Consider the following 25,630-nt stretch of genomic DNA (forward strand, 5'->3'; position numbering starts at 1 on the left):
CACCAACCGTGCTTTACCATACTCCAGACACCTTACCTGAAGCTACGCCGACACACATCATCGACCTCCACTCGCCGAGCAGGCCGCGAACACAAGTGGCCATTGGCGGCGACTTGGCCCGTGAGGAACGACCGCCAAATCGAACAAGTGGGTGTGGGACACAGAGATGAGGCAGCCTTCCATCTTTGCAACTCCTTCTCTCTCTCTCTCTCTCTCTCTCTCTCTCTCTCTCTCTCTCTCTCTCTCTCTCTCTCTCTCTCTCTGTGCCGTCGTCCTACGCTGCGCCTTACGCACTGCCTACATGACGACCTTGTACCCTTGGCTCGTGTTCCATAACTGTTCATTTGAGGTGAGCTGTGATTTCGCTGCTTACTGCATAGTACAAGTATCAGAAAGAGCCCCAAATGGGCAAACTACGTGCCACACGGCGCCGGTCGCTGGTTGGCATCTCCTTGTCTTCCACGTGGAAACGCTCAACTAGCTTTCCGTAACCAGCTCACTCTTCCAACGGTCCCGGGGAGCAAGAGCTTCAGCATCCAAGCTCTCGATTTCTTGCAATCACCAATTTTTGCCTCTCGGGGTACATCTCCATTCTCCAATGGGGAGGGAACATTGGCACAGCACTCGCTGTTTGGAGTGGTCGACAGCTCCCTGGACCAGTTGTGTTGCAGATGAGCAACGTTAAAAAAGCTCCACACAACCAAACCCTGACTTGCCGACTTAGGCGAGGCGTCATTTCGCTCCGATGGGATCAGTCCACAATGATGTATCATCCTTACCCCGACCCTACGTGTTGTCTTGTCGGCACACGTACGGCGATAATAGTGCAACCGCCGTGCCGGTTGCTTGAGCGGCATGCCGAACCAGCTCGGTACGGCACGACGTGACAAGCTTCAAACGGATGAGATTCCCACAGTCTGCCCATCGCGATATGTCGCTCGCTCAAATATTGAGAACCATCAAATCGATCAACCCAATTCAATTGGCTGGCCTAACTCAGAGCAGCGCGCCGGTAGCCTCTAGCTGTATGGAACAGGCTAGCTAGAATTTCAGGGGTGTTGCCACATGCGCCTGCCCTGAACCAATCCCCGAATCCAACGGCTCAGACACTAATACAGGGCTCTGGCTTCGAGAAGGTTGGAAGAAGTGTCTCTTTTCTGATCCGCACCGTTTTCGACGGGCCCTCAAATACGGATAAGCCTGGCAGGGAGCTAGCGATTGATATGCATGCCCACCAATGTCGTCGACTTCATCAACCGCCGTGCTGCGAACATCCCATGCATCAACTCTGCGTGGCACTGCCCAGACGTATGTTGGAAGGCTGATCGTCAGTAATATCCGAGCCCAATTCTACTACACGAGGGCTCGAGACCAGATTACAGCGTCGTTCTGACAATTTAATCAATCATATCTCTTCAGCCTTTTTCCTCGAGCCACCGCTTACAATCTCGCAGACGCCCGTAGTCTCCGGATCTTGAATCACTCTTCTGCCATCTCGCTTTCTGCTGGGGGGTTTCGGCACCCGCGGAAGACTCCGTTGTCCGCCGATGTGACGGCGGCATGCGACTGTAAATTGCCCGCTCGGGGGTCGAATTCGACAACCATGGCCCGTCCGTCGGCCTGCCTCATTTCCGTCTGCCTCCTTCTCAAGGGTCCACAAACTCTCACATCATGGTGCCTGGATCAAGCTTGACATCGCCTTCTGCTTTGCGACAATGAATCTCAGCTCCAAAACTGCCACAACTGTCTAGCCCTCCGGCTGGAGAAGTTGGCAGTAAGCCGAAAGGCAATTGACCGGTTATGGAAACGTTGTGGGCGGATGGTATTGTTTGTTTGCGCATGTTAGTCGTGGCTGACGGTGCGGCTACGCGTCCCGCCGTTTCAAATGCTGGCTGTGAAGCACGACCGCAGCGCTATTCCCTGTTGCAGTGTGGTTTCTCTGCGCCTGTGATCGACAGCCGGCTTCGTTGTCATGAGGAGTACGGAACCCCGGATGATGTTCCGGATACATCTCGTTGTTCCTAGGTCCTGGTATAGCCAGCGGACGATCCAGGTTGAGGGGGCCGTCGGCATCGTGTCTTATGAATGCCTTGTCAATGACACACAAGCTTTCAAAGTTGAAAGCAATGTTCAGCTTACATACAACTGTTACAACAAAGCGACACTCAGCTCGAGATTTTGCCTCCCGCGTTGTTGGCAACCACCAGACGATCGAGTGCCTCGCAGATGGGCTGTTTCGGCAGGATCCATTAAGCTCAATCTGAACAATTGCGTCACCTACGTCAGGCAATGAAAGCCGGTGCTCGAGCCAAGCACAAGCAGCATGTCATCGCAATCGCACCTTTGCTCAAGCTCAAGGCTCTTATCTGCCTCGTGGACTTGGACATCTGGCTCGAGATATGGCTCCGCAGTTCCATCTGATTGGGCTCCCCGGGAAAGGGCAGACTGCATGTCTCAGGCACGGGGTGCAGCCAGGAAGCTATCCCTAGAGCAGCAATCCCCTCCCCATGTGCCTCACAATGAGATGCGTCTATTCATAGCGGGTTTGCGAGGTTTGTTGCCGCGGAGGGTGTGCGTGGCTGGGAGCTTGGGCCCCAAGTGGTGCCGAAGTCGACCTCCCGAATGGGTGGATGTGATGATAGCCGCTGCAGCTCCTCACCGACGCATCAGATTGGTGGACGGCTGTTATCAAGTGATCAGAAGGCGCTGTGGGACAGAAATGCGCAGCGGGCCGGGGCCGAGACCAAGACATAAAAGGCCCCAATGGCCACCCAGGGCACGAAGAGGTAGGTGGGCATGTAGGAGCGCTTGCCAACGCCTATCTGTAAACAACTGTGCCAACTCGACATCTCTGGTGTTGAGGTCGGTCGCGTCCAGCAAGAAGGTCCAGCTAGGGCCTAGGTAGACTCAGATAGGTACATCAGGGCAGGCAACGAGAGCGCGAGGTTCGGTTGCTGGCGAAGTGAAACGGCACGTGCAGGTTACGTCATTCACAGGCCGTCCAGTCCGCGCCACGATGAGACTCGACCAGAACATTGGCTGGCAATAGAGGGAGGCGTCCGGGCATACACGCAATCTGTTACCCAAAACAAGACAAGGCACGGCAATTTTTGGCCGCTCGCCTGCCTTCCTTGCCTTGTGTGTCTGAGCTTGGTCGGTGCATTTAAGCTTCTGTCCGCCTCGGCTGGGACTGTCATCGTTTTGTCCCGCAACAACAATCCCAATACTGTGATACCCTTGAACGCACTTCAGTCGATTAGCAGATCTTGCCTCTTCGTCTTCGCACTTGGACACTCTTCATCAAGCATCACCCTCGACCACACATAAACTCAACCACAGACATCAGACAAACCGGCACAATGGGCGCAATCTCCGCTGTGTTCCTCATCCTCATCACCATCCTCAGTTCGTCCAGACCCTGCCCGGCACTACGAGAATCCTCGCGCTGACATTTGACTATAGTCCCGCCCGTCGGCGTCTATGCCGTTGCTGGCTGTGGAATGGGTAAGTGTTGCAATGAATCGCACGACGCTCTTGTCCTTGGCTTGCATACACTGACCCCGCGGCTCGGTAGATCTACTCGTCAACATCTGCTTGACGATTCTCGGATACATTCCGGGACACATTCACGCCTTTTACGTCGAATACATCTACTACGACCGCCGCGAACAGGCGCGTGAGGGCCGCATAGTGACCGGTCGCGCGCCTGGTGTTTACAGCGACAGAGTCCAGAGCGGTGGACAGGGCTACGGAACGATTGCCCAGTCGACGGCTTAGAAGCGATTGGCATCTAGAATGGAAGCGCGCGGCGATGGAGTGCAATTCTTGGTGGCTGCAGCAGAGTGCTTCCACGCGGCAGGTACATGACGACGGTGCTGCTAGTTTCCACGGCAGCACGACACATCGCCAGCGCTGGCGGCTTGGAGGGCGTATGGTTACGAGCAAGAGCTTACTTGACGACGGCATGGATAAACGATTAATCAAGCAAAACCCAAAACAAATTACTATACTTCAAACATGACCAACGGCTTGCGCGTGCCTGGCGCGTGTGCAGATTATTGCGCCGGATCTGTGTGCCAGCGCATCCGACCTTGTCCTCGCCCATTGCCACGTTGTAGAGTAAACACCCGATAGGCAAAGGAGAGTTGAAGACATGGTGGCCGCGAGAAACACGGGAAACAACCTTGACCTTGGAAGATGCAGACGAGGACAACGGTAGCATGCGCCTCGACGGCCCGGAGGACGAATGTGGAAGAGCCGGCAGAATTGGCCCGGCCGGGGCCATGTGGACGGTGATCATTGATCCAGAATGGCCGTGGTCGGGTCCACAGCGGCGGTCGGTAGGGCAGAGACATAAGATGATGATGGCGAAGCAGTATGCATTTTCCCACGGCTCTGACGTCTTACACGGGTTGGAAACGACAGCGTACGAGCAATTTGCACTTTGAACAGCCGTAAACCTCAGTTGCCCGGAGAGACGACCACGTCAACCGTCCTTTCCTACTTATCCTCTGTTGAGTATCCTCTGTTGAGAGAAAAACGACCTGATACGGCCTGGTCTAGCAAGTAGCTGGTGTGGCTAGCCAGTCGCCATAGCTCTGCGCTGCTTAGTGCTGGTGACTGGTCAGATTTGGCTGTGGCCTGGGCGTCGAATGGCAGGTTGGGAATGGCCCGAGTCGCCTGAGGAGGGGAGGGGAACCACGAACCGGAGCAAGAACGGCAGCGGGGACAGTGTGGCCGTCCGACATTGTGTTCGTTTGGCACGGCCAGACAGCTGTCATTGGACGGAAAGACACAGTCGTGGACAGGGGGGTCGGGACTGGTCCACCCTTTGAACGGCAGCCACGACACTCGTGCAGCACGCACCTGCTCGTTCGCTGGTGCTGCGTTGCTCCTTGCCCGCATGTGTGATGGTCAGCTTCGGGGCACATTGAGAGACAGACAGGCGACAGGCCTACTCGCCTTGCCTTTCTACCTACCAAGAAACGGCGCCTTCTGCTGCGTCTGGAAAGTACCATCTCCCAGCTATTGGTAGGTAGTTCCCGCCTATCGCTACTACCAGATGCAACTTCACCCTAAACACTGGAAAGCCATTTTTCCCCCTCCTCTTTTTTTCCTTTATTTGTTGTTTTGCTCCCGTTCCCCTCTCAGAGCCCCCAGTCCATATCTCTGTGCGAAGCAACTGCAATTGCTGCAGGGAATTCGTGCGTCGACGCCGTCCACGCGCCTCGAGGCGATCCGGATTGCATCCTCGACAGTATCCACCATCGCATCAACTCCTCCATCGGCCGCCTCTGTCTGTCTCACGCCGCCCTCTCTTTCTCTCTCTCCATCCTCGATTTACGAGCCCGCTACTGTCTGTCTCAACTTTCCCCAACTCCACCCCGGCGAAAGTGGAAGGCCAGAGATCCAGAACGGACGAGACGCACCGCTGCTAAAACTTACCTGCATATGCTCGCCCGCGCGACCTACAACCCAGTCAAAAAACGACATTCGACACTTGTTCACGCGAGAACCGACACAGCCATGCCTCCGCATTCGCTGATCTGATTCTCCTGTTTTTCTCACTACCCGCCGCACGACAGAAAACACCACCTGCTCTGAGCTCCTCACTGCTACCCTAGCAGCTCATGCTGCCTTTATGAATGTACACATATAAAGCCCATCCCACGACACGCCATTCACTGTGAAGATGGACTCGGGAAAGATCCCACCAAAGGACCATTCCGGTCCATCCCAATCCCGCCATCCTACCTCCGCGTCTCATACTCGGAGCTCTTCGGCCACGACGCCGTTCCCTCCACTTGCGTCCAAGAAAGCGACGCGGGACTCTTTGACCTTCTCTTTTCCCCCGCTTTTCCAACCCAATACGTCCTCGACCTCACTTATTCCTTCGACTGCAGAGGGGAAGCCCATACCTCTTGACGACAGCACCGCCGCCCACCGCACTTCAGCTCTGCGCGAGCTCAACAGCAATTACCCGTCTCGCCATCGCTACGCCAAGTCTACCGGTGCCCAGAGCAGCACTTACTCACAGCCAGTCATCGTCAGAACATATTCTGGCTCTCATAGCCGACCCACGAGCACAAATCGGAGCAACGGTGGTAGCGCCGGTCTTGGCCCAAGGTCCACCTCATCCGTTGTGAGCGGACCGGCGGCATCCGTTCGGCGCATTATCGCTCTGCGAACACCCTTTGGCGGCAGCAAGTCGGCTCAAAATGGCGGTCTGAGCATGGCCAGAGGAATGGCGAAGAAGCGACTGGAAGGACAAGAGGCTATGGCCAAGCTCCCTCCCGTCGAGGCTTTCGGCTTCAAGAGCATGATGGCCAACATCGAGTCGCAGGAGGGAGACAACAACATCAACGCCGACCTGGACCGCATCGCTGAAATATGTGCCAGGTCACGATACTCATTGAGTAACCAGTATGAAGTTCACGTCGCGCCTCATGGCTCCGGCGCGTCCTTCGTCAGTCACGCATCATCTTCCCGACGCCAGCGTCACAGCGTGGGACCTACCTTGGAAGCCGTATCAGATGATGAACGAAGGCACAGGAAGCGACGCAGTAATGGTAGGAGGAGGAGCATAGCAATGGGGACGCTCGAGACCATCATGTCGTCCAGCCGGTCATCGGAGGAAGACAAGTCCAAGAAGAAGTCGGCAGCTGAGATTACAGCAGAGGTACATGGTAGGGCAGCAGCTCGGAAGTCGGGCAGCACGACGCCTTCGTCTACAGTCAGTGAAGAGGAAGGGCCCTCGAACCAAGAAGAAAAGGCCCAGTCGCCTCCTCTGACCAGGAGAAAGTCGTCCTCGTTCGCGACGGCCATGCTAGAGAGCACACGACAGAGCCTAACGGCCAGCAACCAGGCATCACCACGAAGCTCGGCGAATGCTTTGGTGAGCGAGCCGGCTCTGCCGAAGACTTCGACGAGCCACCTCGAAGTTCGGACGGATGTAGAAGAGAGCGTGGGGCATCGCCATGCCCGCAAAGGTTCGGACGAAAGACTGCAGCACGAAGTGTCCAAACCACAACAGCGCGAAACTTCAACCCAGCTCGATCAGACGAAGAACACCAGGGGTCTCTTGGCAGGGCTCACCGGCTGGGTGCCTTGGAGACTACCGCCCATTGTGGGATTGGGATCAACTTCCGCTCAAGGCGGTGTTCCCAGGAGCCATGCCGAGGGAAGCTTGCGGGATCTGCTCAAGACAACTGACACTAAGAACAAGGGAAAGGCCATCGAAGGCCAGGCTTGAGATGGCAACGCGATGACAACTTGGGAAGATGGCGGAACCGACGCCTCTACGGTATACACGACTGGACGATACGGTGCAGCGGCGATGATTTGTTTACCGCAACCAAAAAGGATTTACCAAAAAAGGTTACGATACCCATATACAGCAAAAGGACATACACAAAAGGACAAGAGACGCAAATGGGTGTTTGTCTCGCCATCTGTAACCAGTACAGCTCACGATTTTGACGATGATTTACGACTTTTTGTTTTTTGAAGATACACAGATTAGCCAGATGCGGAAAGGGTTTGCTAGGATAGGCGGTTCTTTCAAATTGAGATTTTCATGCGGCGTTATATCGAGTGTTCCTGCAGGGTTGTCTCGAGGTGTGTTTGGCTTGTAAGATACTCCAAAAATAAGAGATCCAAAAGCAAGAATGTTTTTCGTTTGAGGACTTCAGCCGGCGTAGAGTCGCGATCTTCACTGCCTTCAGGGACATAATGTCGGGTATGTCAGATCGGGTGCCTCTGGGCTAACTTCCTATAGTCAGCCATTCACTTGGCCATAATGGGGTCCTCATGATCTCTGCTCCCCGTGATAAAAACCATAATCATACGTACGTCGACGGCCCCCTAAGCAGAAAACGCAAAGTAATACGTATGTAAGCAATAGTCAAGGGTATGAACAACAACAGTCAGCGACATGCTTAGCCAAAACGGCGATGGGCGGACGGCATCGCCGCCTCTGCCGCTAACGCCAGTGGAATCTTCTTCCCTATGGTAGACAGAGAGCTGCGGGCTGTGGTTGTGATCTTCTGTGCGCCCTGGTACACAGACCTCACACTAGGATGTATATCTTTGCAACTGACATCACCATGTTCTCTTGTTCGGGCGTATGCAGACGTACTTCCTGAGAAACTAAGATTAGGCTTACAAAGGGGCCTAGCATAATGCTCGTACATGTCTTTATTCGCGTTGGTTCAAGTCATTGGAGAAAGTCCTCATTCCTCATAGGTTGCATGGAGTGCGCTTTCTGTTTTACTTCTCAGCTTTGACATTAATTTTCCGAGTAAAGCGTCGTTTAAGTAGCTATCAGTGACACGTCCTGGTCACGTACTCGTCATCGTCAAGCAGTCCAACAATTGAGGCATGCTGGTAGGACTGTCTTCAAGGTATATAGAGGGACTCATAGGGGCTCGAGAAAACATTCTTGATAATTCTTCTTGATTCTCTTGTTGTGAACCTACCGTTGGTGTTGACTGGGATGGTGAAGGAAGGCGTCGTTGGGACTTGCACGGCTGTGTGTTCAATGTCAGCGGAACTGCCGTGCTCTAACTCTTTTGCCTAATTGGAATGAACAATTGGCCAGAGATGAAGGGCGCTGGAAAGAGCAGCATGTTACCATATTGCTGTCAGTCAGTCAGAAATCCGACATCCTAGTTTGCACGTATCGCCAACATTGCATGTGGATATGGGCATGTACAACCAGCCTTATGAATGAAAATCAAGTCGATTCCAGACATTTGTGATGCTAAAATACCTGGTTTCAATCTACCTTTTATACGTATGACTGCCCGGAGAATGACGAGGCGTAGCATTCTCGCGAGTCGGACGCACGCAAAGGGAGGGCGTTGGTTGTCTGTTCGGTATAAGTACGAGTACTTACATTAGGCCTCATGTTCCCAAATGTGATCTGACGATGAACTCTCTCCTAAGACCAGCGTCTCGAGAGGGAAACCCTGAATAGCTGGCTACTACAGCCGTCCACCGCGAGTCTCCACCCAGGCCTTGCGAGTTCGTGTCTGCAATACCCTCCAGAGCGTATTCGCACAGGTTTCGACCGACTATTCTCAGAGACCACGGACGACGCAGGAGTCCAGATCAGATGCCAGCTCGACCTAAAGCTAGCATACACTCGAGCTGACAATAAGTCACAGCTGAACAACCCCGGCCCTACCACCTTTCTAGTTTGAGGCGTAGATCAGAGCTTGCTTAAATACAAAAAGAGATTGTCTATATATTCGGGCCTGTGAGCGAGTTTGCTGCATCGACAACCGAGTCAAAATCTTCTCCTCATGGATAGCGTTCCCGACCTTGCGCCTAGTTGCGGACCATCAGAGGCCAGGGACGATTACGCAGTCCCCCTCCGTAAATCCTCTGCTATGATAGTGGTCTTCTTCCTCGGTTTCTTGCCATTATACGAACCAAATACTTTCAAAGTGATTCATCACGGCCTCTAGACTCTGCCCTTCTCGTCTTCATCACCTTCCAACCACCAACGGAGGCACGATGAACTCACCAGTGAGGGCAGAATCACACACCAAACACATTCCTTACCCTCTTCTCCATTTCAGTAAGCCCCTTTTTGTAATCGACTTCGAGCAGCCTGGTTCCCACGGCTTTTCTTGGTATACAATCGGATGGCGAGTACGTCAACATTTAACAGCATAACAATGCAATGGCTGCTGATCCAACTTCTGAAGTTTTTCGGGCGACACCACAGGAGGGAGAGCAACAAGGCAGGAATATAGCCCCTTTACCTCCTAGAGCCTCTTTGTCTGGGGCTCAAAACTTAAACACTCTTCCCATCTTTGCCGGTGTTGTCTTATTCGGTTACGCATATCAACAAAACCGGTGCATGATAGCTACGCGGTACACTTCCTGCGGAAAACAGACTGCCTCTTGCCGATCAGTGTAGAGTCTGCAGAACACCAGACTGACTCTCTATTGTAGGACAACGAGAGCAAGAAACATGTGGTGTGGGAGCAACGAAAGACGAGTGTGGTCGTTGGTTTACACCTCCTGTATCCTCGTCACCATCAAACACGTTTTGAGAGACTTAGCCAGGTACCGGAGACCCGTCACAAAGAGATGAGTATCATGTTTGCAAGAACAGATGGCTTGAGTACACCCCATCTGTTGGTATATTCATGCCTCGACGCCCACAGTTTAGTTCGAGACGCATCCCACATGCATTTACCAGCTAATCCTACAGCCACACGATGAGAAGCCATCCCATGCCCATCCGTCGTGTCTCCGAATCCATCTAGTAGGGGGGAATCTCGCTGACCAGCGATGAAACATGTCGAGGTTAAAAAAAAAACGAACCCTTTGCTCATAAAGCCTCAAAACAACTATGCCTTCTCGTTCAACCATAAGTTTCAGTTCCCCAACGCCATGCCAACGCAGCAAATGCAGGTTTGTGTGTCAAGTAGGATATATGTGTACCGCCATGGCCAGCCGTTCCATGCGCTGCACCATATCAGGCAGAAGCCAAGACAGCCCAGCTTCAAAATGGGCAGGTCTTCTAGGCCTTCGAGCGTTCGGCAGGCACGGCTGCCTTGCCTTCGAGCTGGACTCTCTTAGCTTCCCCACGCTCATCGTGAGCGTCGTTCTCCCTCTTTCTCTCTCTAGACTTGTTGTCTTTGGCGGACGCTGCTGCGGCGCGCCGAGCTTCCTTTTCTTTGCGTTCGTTCTCGCGTCGGAGTGCCTTGGATTCGAATTCGTGCCAGTCACCGTCCAGAGTAGCGAGCCTATTTGAGTTGTTAGTTGTATTTCATCTAAACAGTTGTGGGTAGAAATGCTTACTCAACAGCCTGCCTTGGAGGAGGCTCCTCGGTGGTAAAGTATTCATCCGCGAGGACCTCTGCAGCTGTCGGCCTCTTCGCAGGGTCGTAACGGAACATGGCGGCCAGCAGGCGATAGGCGGCAGGAGGCAATCTGTCTTGGTACTTGTCGGCGAAAGAGTTCGCCCGCCGGTAACCTGGTCTTAGCAACTCGAACCAAGCCATGTCCACCAGCCCAGGCCATTCTGCCTTGTTCGGTGTTCCCATGACGGCATAGATCTTGTCCAATTGGTTGATCTCGCTTCCATCCCCGGGGAATATGGCATGGCGGGTGAAGATCTCCACCATGACACAGGCAGCACTCCAGACATCGCAGGCTGGACCATACTGCGTCTCGCCGAGAAGTAATTCAGGCGAGCGATACCATATGGTAATAACACGATTGGTATAATCCAGCTGGTGTCTCTTCGCGTAGAATCGTGCGAGACCAAAGTCTGCGAGCTTGAGGATTCCGTCGCTGCTGACCAAGATATTGGCGGCTTTGATGTCGCGATGGAGGACTCCACGTTTGTGTAGGTAGTCCAAGCCATCGAAAAGCTGTTTGGCCATGTGCTTCTTCTGGGCCGCATCCAGCTTGAAGGTAGGATGGTTCAGAATACCTGTCAGATCGTGGGACAGATATTCAAAAACCATGAAACAGTCGTTCTTCTCCACCATGACCTCTTGTAATTGGACAATGTTGGTATGGCGTAGTGACTGGAGAAGCTTGATCTCTCGGATGGCTGTGACCGGGAACCCGTCTCTCTCGCCTTCCATCCGAATGCGCTTGAGAGCGACCAAGCCTTTGGTGTAGACGTGCAAAGCTTTGAAGACCTTGCCATAGGTGCCCGAACCGACGACAGACTCGTTGCCAGGCTTGCGGAAGTAAACTGAATCTGAAGTCTTCAGGTCTTCAGGCAATACCGGCCCAGACTTGAGCCGCCGCATAGTCTTCTTGATCTTGCGAGTCCTTGGTGCAGGGGGCTGACGGGGCCCAGGAGGTGGTTGGTGCCTTGAATCCTGGCGAGCTCTGGCCGACGCAGGTTCGGTCGGAGCCCCGCGAGGGACGTCTCTGTCGGCGGCTTTGTCCTTCTCCTTCTCCCGCCCCCGATCTCTATCCCGGTCTCTGTCGCGGTAGTCCCGTTCCCGGTCCCGGTCGCGATCATGTTCTCGGTTACGGTCCCTGTCACGGTCCCTGTCACGGTCACGGTCTCGATCTCTGTCCCGGTGGTCACGATCCCGATCATGGTCGCGATCACGGTCGTGGTCTCTCGAATCATTTTGCTGAATGGATTCACGTCGTTGAGGAACGGCATTGAACTTCTGAGAGATCTCCGGCTTAGGCGCCGTCGGAGTGGGCTTTGCAGACGCCTTAAACGCAAAGCTGAACTTCGACGACGACTGAGCAGCCGGCCCGACGGGCGGCGCTCTGCTAGTTCGTTGGGTATCGCTCTCACCGGTCTTTTCGGACGGAGTCGTGTCCTCCACTTGCATGTCTTTTGATGGCCGGAAAGGGTTTTCGCCCTCTGCAGCATTGTCGCCGACGTCTGACTTGTTGCTTTGTGCGGGAGTCGTGGACTGCTGAGAGTTCGCTTCATCTGCTTGTCCGAATTGGCCACGTGAAGCAGAGGCATGGTTGTTGGAAGTCCACTGCGCACTCTTGAAACCATTACCTCTGTAGTTACCCCGACCGGATCCAAATTGGTTGCCTCGGAATGCAGCGCCGCCGCCGCGGAAGCCACCGCGGAAGTTGCCCTGGGAATATGGCTGCATAGGTCCGGTTGGAGCACTTGGGGGCGGTGAGAATGATTGGTTTGGTGTGTACGAGCCTTGTGGTCCAGATGGGGGGCCGAAGTTGGATTGAGGGTACTGAGGAGGGTATTGACTATGCGAATGTGAGTAGACGAATCAAGACGAGATGGTGGAATGATGGAAAACTCACTGTGTCGGGGAGAATTGCTGAGAGCCCCAGTTCCCTCTACCAGCACCGTAGGGTGAGTGGTTTGGGGAAGCGTTGTAAGAATTTGGAGTCGGCTGCGGGGACTGGGAGAATTGGCGCGGGTCGCTGAACTGTTGGTTGAATGAACCAGGGTGAGACGCAAAGCCTCCCCTGTGATTGCCTCTGCCGCCCATGTTGACCTCCACGCTGTTCGCGCCGGAGGATGGCTGAGACTTTGTAGGCTGGCGTGAACCTTCGTTTTGCGGTACTCGTCGACTCGATCCCCTACTAGCGGACCGAGAGGATGCACGAGATTTAGATTCCTTGCGATGCTGACGGTCTCTGGAACTACGAAGGGGCGATGCCGGACGTCGCTCACCCCTGACAGATGTCGAAGACTCCCGTGCAGGGGATCTATGTCGGTGGTTTGATAGCGGAGATCGGTCCCTTCTCCGGGTTGATGATGGCTCGCGACGACGCGGAGGGGAATAGTCTCGGCCGCGTCGGTCTCGACCCGGCGAGCGTGACCTGCTCCGGCGGTTGCGGTGGCTCCGTTCCTTGTTCTTTGGCCTGTAATCCCGGCGGTCGGGGCTAGGTGATCGTCTGGAAGGCCGAGGAGAGCTGCGGGAACGCCGTGACTCCGCAAGGGGTGCCGAGTCTTTGCGGTCACGACGAGGGCTGTGGTCTCGTCTTGATTTCTTCTTGTCTGCAGTAGCTCGGTCCGTACTTCGACTTCTCGTTCGCTTCACAGAGGGGGATAAAGAACGGCCGTCGCCTCGGGGATGTCCTCGGCTGCGATCCCTATGTGACCGGGTACGGGAGTCGCGCCGCGAGTCAACGGCGTCCCGGCCACGAGACCGATCGCGGGTATCCTCCTTGTACTTGTCGCGACGTGAAGGCGATGGGGACGCACGGCGAGGGCGATCTCGGCTACGATCGCGAGATTTGTGGTGGTCTCGGGAGGAAGGCTGTGACTTGTCGTTGGGATGGTCGCGCGGTTTGCTGTCTGGCAATCTATCGGAATCCCGAGGTCGACGGGATGGAGGTGAAGGAGATCTGCGGGAGCGTGTCACTTCTCGACCAGCTCGGCCTCGGTCTCTGCGCTCATCGCCTGGTCTGCGGTCGTCTCTCATGGCGACATGTCGAGGTCGGTTGTGGTGGTAGGACTCCATCGTAGCAGGCAATTCGATTTGAGTTTTTAGATGCAATGCGAGCACGTTGCCAGCCGAGGTTTTTCCGATAACGCGACACTCTGCCCTGCTAAGCGGGATATGCAGCTGTCGAGGCGGGCGTCTGTGGTGATGCGAACCACCAAAGACAGAATCTGGGGGCTGCAGTCGGCAGGAAAAATCCAGGCAACAGGTGGATAAGCAGAGATTTCGCCTTCGAGCGTAGATGGCAGCAATGCACCAGCCCAATCTGCCGCATCTTTGCGGATTTTGAAGAGTATGCAGCAGGTAGGCGCTTGGGTGAACGTACACCGCAGCAGCATGCCACCACCAACCGTCAGAAAGTCGGCAGTCATTCCATTTCCCCCGACCCAACTCGGTGCACTTGCAGAACCACAGAAGGGGGGGAAACCTCCACCAATGCTCCCATGGCAAAAATTTGGCTTGTCCTGTGACGCCTGGATGCATCAACTGGTGATCCAGTTCTTGCCTGAGCCCGAACCGAGAGATAGACCAAAATCCTAGCATACTATCTGTCCTCCTCTCCGCCGATACCCGATACCCGATACTTGGGCACAAGACTGACGCAACAAGGTCACTATGTACGATTTACGAGCCGGACGTGGCCGGGTTTTGCTTGGAGTCTCCTGGAGCCACGCCCGACGAGTGGCTGTCCCAGAGCACCTGCTTCGAACGTTGGCAGAAAAATTCAGACCATCCGGCCTGCTGCTCAGTGTTCTCTGCCCGAGTGGTAAGGGCCGAAACGGACAGCATGATGGCAGCGTCGATAGAAACACATAACCATGGTCGTCTTGCACAGGGTAACGGTTGCAAACGTCGCCCGACACGCACCGTGTTGATAGATCGGGCGTGCATCTCAAGGCGTCCTCCACAGGCAAGGAAAGAAGTTCCCATAGTGATCCGCATTCAAACTCCTCCCGCCGTGCGTAGAACCGCCGCCTTCCTCTCCTCAGAATCTAGAGGCAAAAGACCCATGGGCCAGCATCAGAGGACCGGCTGGCTCGGACCCGCTGGGCATCGCTTCAGTACGTCGTCTTTCGCGACGTAGTCTTGGGCTTCTGTCGCCGTTCTCCGCATTATCAGCACCCAGGCACGGCGCTGCGTTTCGTTGTCGGACCCGGTCGAGCTGGCACACTGGCCAGACTTAATGGGTGGGTTGTCGCGGCACCGAGGCCTTTCCGTCTGTTGGCGGTATGCATGGCTTTGCGAGTGTGGCAATATTGCACAGCGAGAGTACAGTCAAACTGCCTGGTGAGTATCATGGAAACCGCCGCCATAGCCTCGTTCACGACACCATGCTCTGAAAGACCTCCGGCACATTCAGGCAGCAAACTCCGTAGCTCCGTAAGCCTTCGGGCGTGGGCTGGGCGGTAATGTGCCCTGCATCCATTGCGAAAAAAGGCCGCCGTGAGAAATTTCAAGTCGATCGCATGTTTTGATGGTCTGGAAAGACGCAATCGCGCGTCATCGCCTGCTGGTTGGGATCAGTGTAGTGTCTTGGGTTGCGTGGTTGGTGACAATCAAATGGAAGTGTCGTGGGCCGAGGGGGAAAACCTTGATCCCACATTGAAATCACGTGAGACGGAGTCCCAAGCGGACAGTGCATAGCACTACAGTGTCCATATCTAGAGTACTGTGCGTGGTACCTCAGGGATCACATCCACCGTTCACGACGGCGTTCAATAGCTAAAGTTATGTTCATTTGCCTTCGGTGGCATCATGAGTGCCCTAGCCACATCTTAATACTTAGTCCGATAAGGACAACGGATATTTCTCTACAGCAGACGTCGCGTCTGTGACCATGTTGGACTGGCTGCTACGAAACGAGCCAGGAGATGGCTTCTTCATATACGGCAGTCAGCAAATTCTAGAATCCGCCAAGGGTAAGGGTGTCTTGTTTTACACGTTTGCCTGAATAGGTGTCTTCTGGGTCACTTCTGCGGCCTTCGGGCACTATTCAAATTCCAGTCTCTTGCTCATTTCCTCCCAAGTGCGTCTCGATGGAGCACGCGGAATGTGATCCGAAGTGCCGGCCGCAAGCGCTTGGGCCCTGTCAGCAGTCGCTGCAAGCATGGCAGCTGAGGCTTCTTGAGTGTCCGTGGCAGTTGTGATTTTTGATCAGGTTGAGACATTACCATGCCTTGAGGGATTGGCTGCACCTCGTGAGGCAGTCTCGGCCTGTTGACATGATCACCGAAATGACTGAAGCTGTGTTTAGGATTAAACCCTGCTGGGATGTAAGAGGGCATTGCCCGACTAGAAAGGCTCGTTGCCTGATCAACGCATTTTAACATCATCCCTAGAATGATGTTGAAGGCACAAAGCCTGGAATTGAAAATGATCGTGTGGGCCAAGCCATCCAAAGACCCTGGAGCTAAGGACTATGGAGAATTTCAGCTGTGTAGACCGCCACATCCCCGGTAAATATTACGTCTGGGTTTCGCGTGGTGAATTACAGCTGTTTCTCAATCTGAAAGACAATCGCTTGCATTGAGCCGGGAGGTGAATAGTTGTTGTAATGATCGTACCGTTGAAGAGAGGTTGGTGTTATCGTGATCTCGAGATGAAGCGATATTATTGTCCGCATCCGTGTCAGTGGGAATACGTTCAACAACAACGAATCGGGTCAAATGACAACGGTCGAGACCGTTACAGATATATCTCGTTGTTTGGCGGGGCTGGCTAAAGTCCCAGCTTATCGGTATGAAGGTATACTTGACCGGTTGCAGTCGTGGTGGAGGGCGGGCATGCTTAAGCTTCAGATACTGCAGTCGGGCATCGGTGCCTAACTCCATAGAACAGGTGATAAATCTTGAATGGAGACAACAGCTTGATTTGCAGATAGGTAGGAGTTTCGGAGTATGGCACTTGAACCGACGATGGCTCAGCTCTCGGACGTCTGGGAATCCCAAAAGGCTCAACTGAATAACATGACGCGGGCCTAGATCGACATGTCAACTTGGCTCGGGAGGGACCTTAGCGATGGTTGAGATGTCAGTGACAGGAATGTCATAGACCGATTCCCGGACAACCAGGTTTTACAAGATCAACACTGTAGGTGATGTAAGGGATCGTCGTCTGGCGGGTGTATCCGGAAGCATTCGTGGACCATCTCACGATCTTGGCCATCGGGGGCTGAGTTTGCAAGGCGATATGGAAACAAGACTCCCGCGATGCCTTGGAACGTTGTGTCTCAGGATCCATAGCTAGTGAGAGACTGTGGCGAGATGGCAAGAGGAAAAAACTTCCAAATGAGACACGATAGTTGGGGGCACCGGGAAATTTTGCTTGGTCAGAGCGAAGGACAAATAGAAATTGGCAAGACGCCATTGCAAGCAACAGCAACTCTGAATCGAGGGTTGCAGAAGAAGGATCGAAGTCTGCAGCTCGCTCCAATTGTTTACACTGATTGGACGCCGTGCATGCGCGTTTCTTTACTCGCTCAATCTCCTGATAGGTCACCCCAGAAAGCAATACTGCGAGTTCGCAGACAGAGTCTGGGGAGCTGGAGTGTCAACCCCGCAAAGACTGTCGTCATTCTGACTAAGCATCTCCAGAGGAAGCTCGCAACAGCTTGCGAGTGCTTTGATCAGGTACCCACAGCTATCAAAATTGCGTGAAGACTGGCGCTGGCGCTACCCGGCCGTCATTCCACAGGTAGCGGCCCCCATGCTGGGTACGGCCCAGGTACCTTGACCAGCCTCCCGTGCGCTTTTCTCTCTGGGGTTTTCTTCGATTTGGCTCAGAATTACGATGTAGAAGCCAGAAAGAGGGTCGAAAGCAACCCCAGGGTTCTGTACAAGGCGACTCCTCGGCGTTTGGACGAAGCCAGCAGCATGGAAAAAGTTTTCACTGTTTCCCGTAATAGCAACGGGAATTCTCGCGCGTCAAATATCGGGTTCGTCAAGACTCGTGGCGCATGAAGAGTCGCATTCGGAGAATAAGAGCGGCAACATCACACACGGCGATGCCGTAGGCGGCAAGAAGCAAGGCAGCATACACACACACATACACACAATACAGAGTAGAACAGGAGGTGGAGAGAGTACGAATACCGGACGGCGACTCGGCGAGAGCAATATGGGAAAAGAATTTGTTGAGAATGCGCGTGGTCTGGACTTGTATCCCCCTGGTATTGGGTGACCAAAGTCCACCCCAAACTGCACCTCACTGTGGATTCCCGCTAGCGGTAGCTTCAAAAGTTGAAAGTTCAGACAGGCCTAGGGCCCTGTAATATCCGCTGTTATTGTTCCACAGTCGTCCCCAGCTCTCCCTCCAGCGTCCATTCATTGCCCATTGAATCGCGCTGCAGCTCCAGTATCCCCCCCCTCTTCACCCGCACTCCGAGGAAACAGACAAGATGGAGACGGGGAAACCGTACTCTGAGCAGCTTATTCGCAGCTGCAGCTGCAGCTGTTGCCATTCCGTTGCCATTCCGTTGCCTGACCACTCCCTCTGACCATTCGTATTCTCCCCGGTCCAGATACCAGAGGAGAGGAGCTAGCTGTTAGAGGTATCGAGGCTAGCGTCGCAGCGAGGCAAGGTACTGCGCAGTACACGGAACAGTACATGCAGCGAGAAGCTGGGCTGGACCGGACTGGATTGTCCAACCACGACCACACCACCACCTCATCAGGCCAGGCCTGCCAATGCAATCCATGGATGCCCGCGCGCCTTCTCTCACTCTCCCCCAAGACAATCTCGTAGCTAAAACCTTTCTTCCCCGCAAACATCTCCTCTCGAGAGAGCTCTTGTCTTTCCCTTCTCCTTTCGCCATCCAGCACTTCTTAAGCCCGCTGTTGTTTGTCTCGCCCAGCATCTCCCACACGCCTTATTGTCTTTAAATCAAAGCCTTGTCCGTCTGCACGCCATCTCGGGAGCTTCCCCAAGCTCCGACGTCCTTTACCTCTCGCCTGCGTCGCCTTGGTTACCTTACCTTGCCTGTCAGTACGCCCTGCATACTTGCGTCATTCAACCTTCAATTGGCTTTCGGCCACTCCACTGCAGCTTTCGCGTTCTTTCTTTACCCTCGCCTTTCGTCGCTGCCATCACTTCTCAAGCTGTTCTCCTCTCCATCTACACCAACTGACGCTTCGTCAACAGCATCTCAACCCCCCTTAAGCTTCTACAATGTCCACTCTTCCAGAAGGCACTCGGGACAACCCCGATCGTCCTCCTCGCGACGTCAAGAACCACCTTCTCTTCGAAATCGCAACTGAGGTTGCTCATCGAGGTACCATCCCCACGCCTGACCCCCGGATCATCGTCTCCGCAGTGGGCTGACCCATTTGTGCCATGTGCAGTTGGCGGTATCTATTCCGTCATCAAGTCCAAAGCTCCTGTAACCACGGCCGAATATGGCGACCGCTACACCCTCATCGGTCCCTTGAACCACCATTCCGTAAGAGAACGTCTTCTAGATGCCGTAGCTACATTGTATTGACAGGCAGCAGGCTGCTGTTGAGGTTGAGGAGCTCGAACCGACCACTCCCGAACTTGCTGCCACGATTCAGTCCATGAGGGACCGTGGCATTGGCATCCTCTACGGTCGATGGCTCATTGATGGCGCTCCTCGAGTCCTGCTCATTGACACCAAGACCGCGTACCATTTCTTGGACGAGTGGAAGACCGACTTGTGGAACGTCGCCAGCATCCCCTCGCCACCCAATGATGATGAGACGAACGAAGCTGTCGTTTTCGGATACCTTGTCGCGTGGTTTTTGGGAGAGGTAAGATGCTTCCAGATAACTCAAGGGTGAAGCTGACCAATTCCACAGTTTGTCTGCCACGAGAAGAACAAAGCCGTCATTGCGCATTTCCACGAATGGCTTGCCGGTGTGGCTCTGCCCCTGACGAAGAAGCGCCGCATCGATGTGACCACCATCTTCACTACGCACGCAACGCTTTTGGGAAGATACCTTTGCGCTGGTTCTGTCGACTTCTACAACAACCTGCAATGGTTCGATGTTGATGCCGAAGCCGGAAAGCGTGGCATTTACCACCGCTACTGCATCGAGCGCGCTGCCGCGCACGCCTGCGATGTCTTCACTACCGTCTCCCATATCACCGCATACGAAAGCGAGCACCTGCTCAAGCGGAAACCCGACGGCGTGCTGCCCAATGGACTGAATGTCACCAAGTTTTCCGCCATGCACGAGTTTCAAAACCTGCACCAGCAAGCCAAGGAGAAGATTCACGATTTCGTGCGCGGACACTTTTACGGCCACTATGACTTCGACCCCGAGAACACCCTTTACTTCTTCACCGCCGGACGTTACGAGTTCAGAAATAAGGGTGTTGACATGTTCATTGAGTCATTGGCTCGCTTGAACCACCGCCTCAAGGTTGCCGGTAGCAAGATGACTGTTGTTGCTTTTGTAATCATGCCGGCCCAGACCACCTCGTTGACGGTCGAAGCGCTCAAGGGGCAGGCTGTCATCAAGTCTCTGCGTGATACCGTCGATATCATCGAGAAGGGCATTGGACGCCGTATTTTCGAGCGCTCCCTCAAGTGGCACGACGGCGACCCAATGCCTGATGAGAAGGAGCTCATCAGCAGCCAGGATCGTGTTCTGATCCGCAGGCGCCTGTTTGCGATGAAGCGTCACGGCCTTCCCCCAATCGTCACCCACAACATGATCAGCGACAGCGAAGATCCCATTCTGAACCAGATCAGACGGGTACAGCTCTTCAACCACCCTACAGACCGTGTCAAGATTGTGTTCCACCCTGAGTTCTTGAACTCAGCCAACCCAGTACTGCCCTTGGACTATGACGAGTTCGTGCGCGGTACACACATGGGCATTTTCGCGTCCTACTACGAGCCGTGGGGTTACACTCCGGCCGAGTGCACCGTCATGGGTGTTCCCAGTATCACGACGAACTTGTCTGGCTTCGGGTGCTACATGGAGGAGCTGATTGAGAATTCAAGCGACTATGGTATCTACATTGTCGACCGCCGCACGAAGGGTGTCGATGATTCCGTAAACCAGCTCACCACTCACATGTTTGACTTCTGTCAAAAGAGTCGTCGTCAACGTATCAACCAGCGTAACCGCACGGAGCGTCTTAGCGACCTGCTAGACTGGAAGAGAATGGGAATGGAGTACGTCAAGGCCCGTCAATTGGCGCTGCGCCGAGCCTACCCTGGCTCGTTCAGCGGCGATGAGGAGGAAGACTTCATCCCGGGTGTCGAGCAGAAGATCTCGCGGCCATTCTCGGTGCCTGGCTCTCCTAGGGATCGTACTGGCATGATGACCCCTGGTGATTTTGCCAGCTTGCAGGAGGGCAGGGAGGGACTGAGCACCGAGGACTATGTCGCTTGGAAGTTGCCGTGAGTCTCATCAAGTTGCCCATACCGTGAAGGAGGCTAACAAGCATTTGCAGTGAGGAGGAAGACCCCGATGAATACCCGTTCCCGCTTACCCTGCGCGCCAAGCGTCCCTCGGGCCCTGCTAGCCCTCTCGACGGAGTGCAGCTCAACGGCAACTGATTGCCAGAATACTTCTCATCAACGACCACGAGACATGATTCATGTCAGGAAGATGTGATACGGGGGACGAAGAGGGGTCACAACCGAGATATGTACAAAGCGATACCGGATGGTTGAGTGTGGGTGTCACAGCCTCTTGGCCATCCCTTCGCAAATGACGATTCTATATATGGACATGGACGTAATGGGATGCTAAGAGAAATGGAGAAGTGAAAGGCGAGGCAGAAGAATAGGGTAGGGCTTGTGGACCGACTGCATGGATGAACATGGATGTGTACGAGCAGAGTAGCATACTGAGCATTAGATTGGTTTAAGGTGATTCCTTTATGGAAGAGATAGTGGACAAAATGACACTGCATTACCTGCCGATTGGGCTTTATTTCACGGTAGCATTTAATGTGCTACGACGCATCGGTGGGCGGTTGGAGGGAGGCGCAAGGCAGCACGCCAGCAAAGCGCAAGGCGTGGTGTTTCGTTTCAAGAGCTGAGGATCGGCTGGGCACCAAGGGTAAGAGTGATGAGCAGTGAATCGACGCGTGCTCGTTACTCCAGGACTCAGGGGCCGCTGCGGATCCAGGGCATGAGCAGCGAATCAGGGCAACGTCGTTTTCCTTCCCCACACGCTGATGGCCGCTGCGCCCAGGGGTCCCTAGAAGTGTAGGGCGCCTCGCAGTGGAGAGGAAGCTGAATGGGGGGGAGACCAAGGAGGTTAGTTTGCACCAAGGAGCCACTAAAAGTTCCCCTGGTAGCCGCTTCCCGCGGTCGCATCGCTCGAGCCTTTGTTCCAATGGCCCTCCATCTTTGTTAGGTTTGCTTGGTGATTTCCCACCTGCATGTAGAGGGAAATTTATAGCAACACACAAGACCAACGTTGGTTGGTGTCCGTACCAACCAGAGCTGCTACTGGATGCGGATATCCGGACTTTTTCATCTGAAGTTTGGAAAAAGGGGGCACGCATAGCTCCTGCCATTTTTGGGGGCGATGACTTACCGGGAAATCCCAGACAAAACCGTTGACACCTCCCCCAAAAGCAGGCAAGCCTGCCCGAACTTTGCCTGGAAGGTCCTACGGCGCATACTACCTCACCACCACCTCCCTACTTAAGACGGGCAACCACAGGAAACCCCTCGTTTGCAGAGCGAGAGCCGTCGAGCACACGGTGACAAAGATAAAAAGCTGACCGGGCCACCAGACCTACAGAGTTCGGTTCGTGGTAGCGTTGGCCCTGCCGCAGTAAGCCTCGCTCGCTGCTCACTGCTCACTGCCCGCTGCCGCGCCCAAGTCCATCGCACCAAACGCCGGCGCCGACGCCGATCGGTCAAATGCGACTGCAGACCCGTTGATTTAATATATTAATCCCCTAATACCACCCTCGTCGCGCCGACGCCGCCCTTCCTTTTCCCTCCAACATGAAGTTCGCCATTCGGCCATTGCCAAAAATGAGGTTCTTCAAGAAAGACAAGGACAAGAAGAAGCAGCACGTCCAGGCTCACTCTCAGTCCCACGACATTGCCGACCACCAGCTGTCCAAGTACTCCAACCAGGTCCAGCAGAACTTCCGCAATAACACCTCGCCTCTCTACTTACCAAGCCGCGCCTCCACCTTCCTCCTCGAAAATTTGCCAAAGAATATTCTTCCGCGCATATTCGCCTTCGTCTGCCCGCACACTCAAGATGAGACCTACGAGACCTGCGAAACGAGCGCCATCTTCGACGCCTGCATGCTATGCGACTTGAGAGATCTCGCCAGCTGCGCACGGGTCAGCTGGAAATGGAACTCAGTCGCCAACGCCGCCTTGTAAGCAAGCCCCCCTCCCCCTTCTCCCGAGGCTGAGATGTCGGGCCTATGGCTAAGAGTTGTTTCCGTACAGGTATCACAGCATTCGAATCGACGCCGTTCACTACTGCCCCCGCGAAATCTACCTTTCCGAGCAGCGGAAGCGGAAAACCTTCTTCAAGCGCAATGCCGACCCCGAAGATACCCCAACTGTTCGCCTGAAGTTGCTCTGTCGGACGCTGCGTGAAGACCCCACCCGGTTTGGCTCGAGAGTTCGATACTTCAAGGTGCCCTACATGCTCCGTGAGGCTGCCACGGCAGACCTGGCACGCATCATCCACGTGCTCCCGAATCTTCTCTATGTCGACCTCCCCGAGGGTCTTTTCTCCGACGAGCACGGCTATGCAACCCTTCGACTTGAAGTCGAGGCTAGATGCCGCGACATCCGAAAGATGTCATACCATGGAGGCTCCGAGGGCAGCTTGTCCAAGCTGGCCAATGGCGGTATCTGGCAGAATCTGGAGGTTCTGGAGCTGCACAAGATCAATATGGACCCATTCGTAATGCGGCATGCGCTGGCCAACCTTGGAAAGCTCCGTGCACTCAAGGTGATGGACTCTCACGCTTTCTCAGACGACGTTTTCTCCCGCAACGAGGACTTGCCTCCATTCCCAGCCTTGGAGGAGCTGATCCTCAGCAACACCCCATCAGTCACCGCCGCTGGTCTGGTTGAGTACTTCAGCCGTGCCGACACTCGCAACATTCTTACCGTTCTCTCTCTGCTGAACACGGGTGTCCATCCAGCAACGTTGGCTGAAATTCTCCTTGCGGCCCAGAGTCTACAGACACTTGCAATTGAGGCTGCGGTGAGCGAGGCCTTCAAGAGCGGACCGAAAACGAGGCGGCTTGCGTCAACCTCTCTGGAGTCGCTTCGCTTCGAGATCACCGCCGCCAAGTCAGCGGGACCTTTCTCCAGCGTGACCGCCAGCTACTACACATATCTAGCTGCATCTCTTAGAGGCAATGGCATGCCCAACCTGAGAGATGTCTACGTTTTGGACGAATACTTCCAGGACGAGCTAGAGGGCCTGCCACGGCCCCAAGCACCGTTTTCGTTTGGCGGAAATGCTAGGCCTAAGTCCTCCCACTCGGTCACATCCCACCGGCCCATGTCGGGCATGCCCAGCGGCGGCCGCGGCGGCCTTGCCCCTCCCAATAGCGGTGGAATGGCGATTCCCCGGCCCTTTGCTGCGGCTTCCAACGTCCGCGCGTCACAACGTTTTAGCTCGACGAATCCTTTCGCTGGAACCGGACCGCTCTCCCATCCTTTGACTATCTACTGCAAGGCAGACGATGCCCTCGATTGGTCCTCCGTGATGCTTCAGCCAACGGCCCCGGTTAGCGGCCATCGCCGAGGCGGCAGCATGAGCGCACACGGCGACCGGCCGATTAGTTCCTACGGCCTCGGTGCGGACATTGCAGGTTCTGGATGGAACACCGCCGCGGCGAGAAAGAGCGTTATGGTTGGCAACGGTGCGGGTATGTTCATGGCCATCCCCAGCCAGAGCACAGGCGGAAGCAAGGGGAGTGATGAGGACTACTGGCCGAGACCGAGCACGGCCAACAACGAGAAGAAGTCTGCGGACTTGTGGCGGTAAACCACGGGCTGATCACAGAGAGGGGAAGAATGGTATGATGTCTCTCATGTCTTGAGACACGATATTTCGCCAATGGCGAGGTTTCACAGAGACGCTTTGATGACGAGGGTTGGAAAGGGACAGACACACCGAGAAGGTCGGTGGGGGTCAAAAACTTGGCGGGTCACTCAATTTGCTTTTTTCGCACATCTTCTTGCTTTTCGACTCGGGCTTAGGATGCTCTACCGCTGCTACGCTTGTAACAATACTATACCCCGACGGTTTATGGAGTAAAGAGAGGTCCACGGCACAGTTTTAGTTGAAGCTTTTCATACCGAGCAGATCACCGGTGACATGCCAAATGTACAATCCGCTTGCCACGCCTGCAAGGGAGTTGTGATAAACTAAAGTCATTTGTTCCTCGGCAATGTGGGTGCCCAAATGGCCATGTTTTGGTAATTGTTGTTGCCTTGGGGATCAATAGTTTCTGCAATTCTCGTCATCGTTCGGCGGTGTAGGCATGATGAGAGGACAGGTATTATTATTAAAGGCGCAAAAGTTATCTCGAAGAAACATAGCTTGGTTTGGAAGCAAAATCTGGAATCCTCAAGCAGGTGAGTGCTTCATCTTCAAGGTACGTTCTCAAGACCGCGTTCGTCACGATCCTCAAGACGAGTTCATGATTAACCACTATCAAAGTTCATACACGACATGTACTCGATGAAGGGGCACTTATGTCATCGTTCAATATCGAGTTCA

General features: G+C 54.4%; 5 protein-coding genes across 5 annotated transcripts; 4 read left to right on the forward strand and 1 right to left on the reverse strand.

The window, feature by feature from the left end:
* Positions 1 to 3,359: 3,359 nt before the first annotated feature.
* Positions 3,360 to 3,777, forward strand: GCG54_00001458 (Plasma membrane proteolipid 3; the record flags this gene model as incomplete). The annotated part of the gene is made up of 3 exons (XM_045401574.1): positions 3,360 to 3,405; positions 3,463 to 3,504; positions 3,575 to 3,777. The coding sequence occupies 3 exons, from the start codon at positions 3,360 to 3,362 to the stop codon at positions 3,775 to 3,777; spliced, it is 291 nt and encodes a 96-aa protein (XP_045270303.1).
* Positions 3,778 to 5,692: 1,915 nt separating this feature from the next.
* GCG54_00001459 (uncharacterized protein) lies at positions 5,693 to 7,252 on the forward strand (the record flags this gene model as incomplete). The annotated part of the gene is made up of 1 exon (XM_045401575.1): positions 5,693 to 7,252. One exon carries the CDS (start codon positions 5,693 to 5,695, stop codon positions 7,250 to 7,252), a length of 1,560 nt encoding a protein of 519 aa, XP_045270304.1.
* A 3,285-nt stretch (positions 7,253 to 10,537) lies between these two features.
* GCG54_00001460 (CTD kinase subunit alpha) lies at positions 10,538 to 13,946 on the reverse strand (the record flags this gene model as incomplete). The annotated part of the gene is made up of 3 exons (XM_045401576.1): positions 10,538 to 10,763; positions 10,819 to 12,720; positions 12,778 to 13,946. The coding sequence occupies 3 exons, from the start codon at positions 13,944 to 13,946 to the stop codon at positions 10,538 to 10,540; spliced, it is 3,297 nt and encodes a 1,098-aa protein (XP_045270305.1).
* Positions 13,947 to 19,094: 5,148 nt separating this feature from the next.
* On the forward strand, positions 19,095 to 21,456 carry GCG54_00001461 (Glycogen [starch] synthase; the record flags this gene model as incomplete). Its single annotated transcript, XM_045401577.1, has 5 exons — positions 19,095 to 19,197; positions 19,268 to 19,365; positions 19,394 to 19,693; positions 19,742 to 21,297; positions 21,351 to 21,456. The coding sequence occupies 5 exons, from the start codon at positions 19,095 to 19,097 to the stop codon at positions 21,454 to 21,456; spliced, it is 2,163 nt and encodes a 720-aa protein (XP_045270306.1).
* A 1,410-nt stretch (positions 21,457 to 22,866) lies between these two features.
* Positions 22,867 to 24,892, forward strand: GCG54_00001462 (uncharacterized protein; the record flags this gene model as incomplete). The annotated part of the gene is made up of 2 exons (XM_045401578.1): positions 22,867 to 23,255; positions 23,329 to 24,892. The coding sequence occupies 2 exons, from the start codon at positions 22,867 to 22,869 to the stop codon at positions 24,890 to 24,892; spliced, it is 1,953 nt and encodes a 650-aa protein (XP_045270307.1).
* Positions 24,893 to 25,630: the final 738 nt, after the last annotated feature.

This window comes from Colletotrichum gloeosporioides, assembly GCF_011800055.1.
Source record: "Colletotrichum gloeosporioides strain Lc1 chromosome Unknown consensus_7, whole genome shotgun sequence".
NCBI lineage: Eukaryota > Fungi > Ascomycota > Sordariomycetes > Glomerellales > Glomerellaceae > Colletotrichum > Colletotrichum gloeosporioides.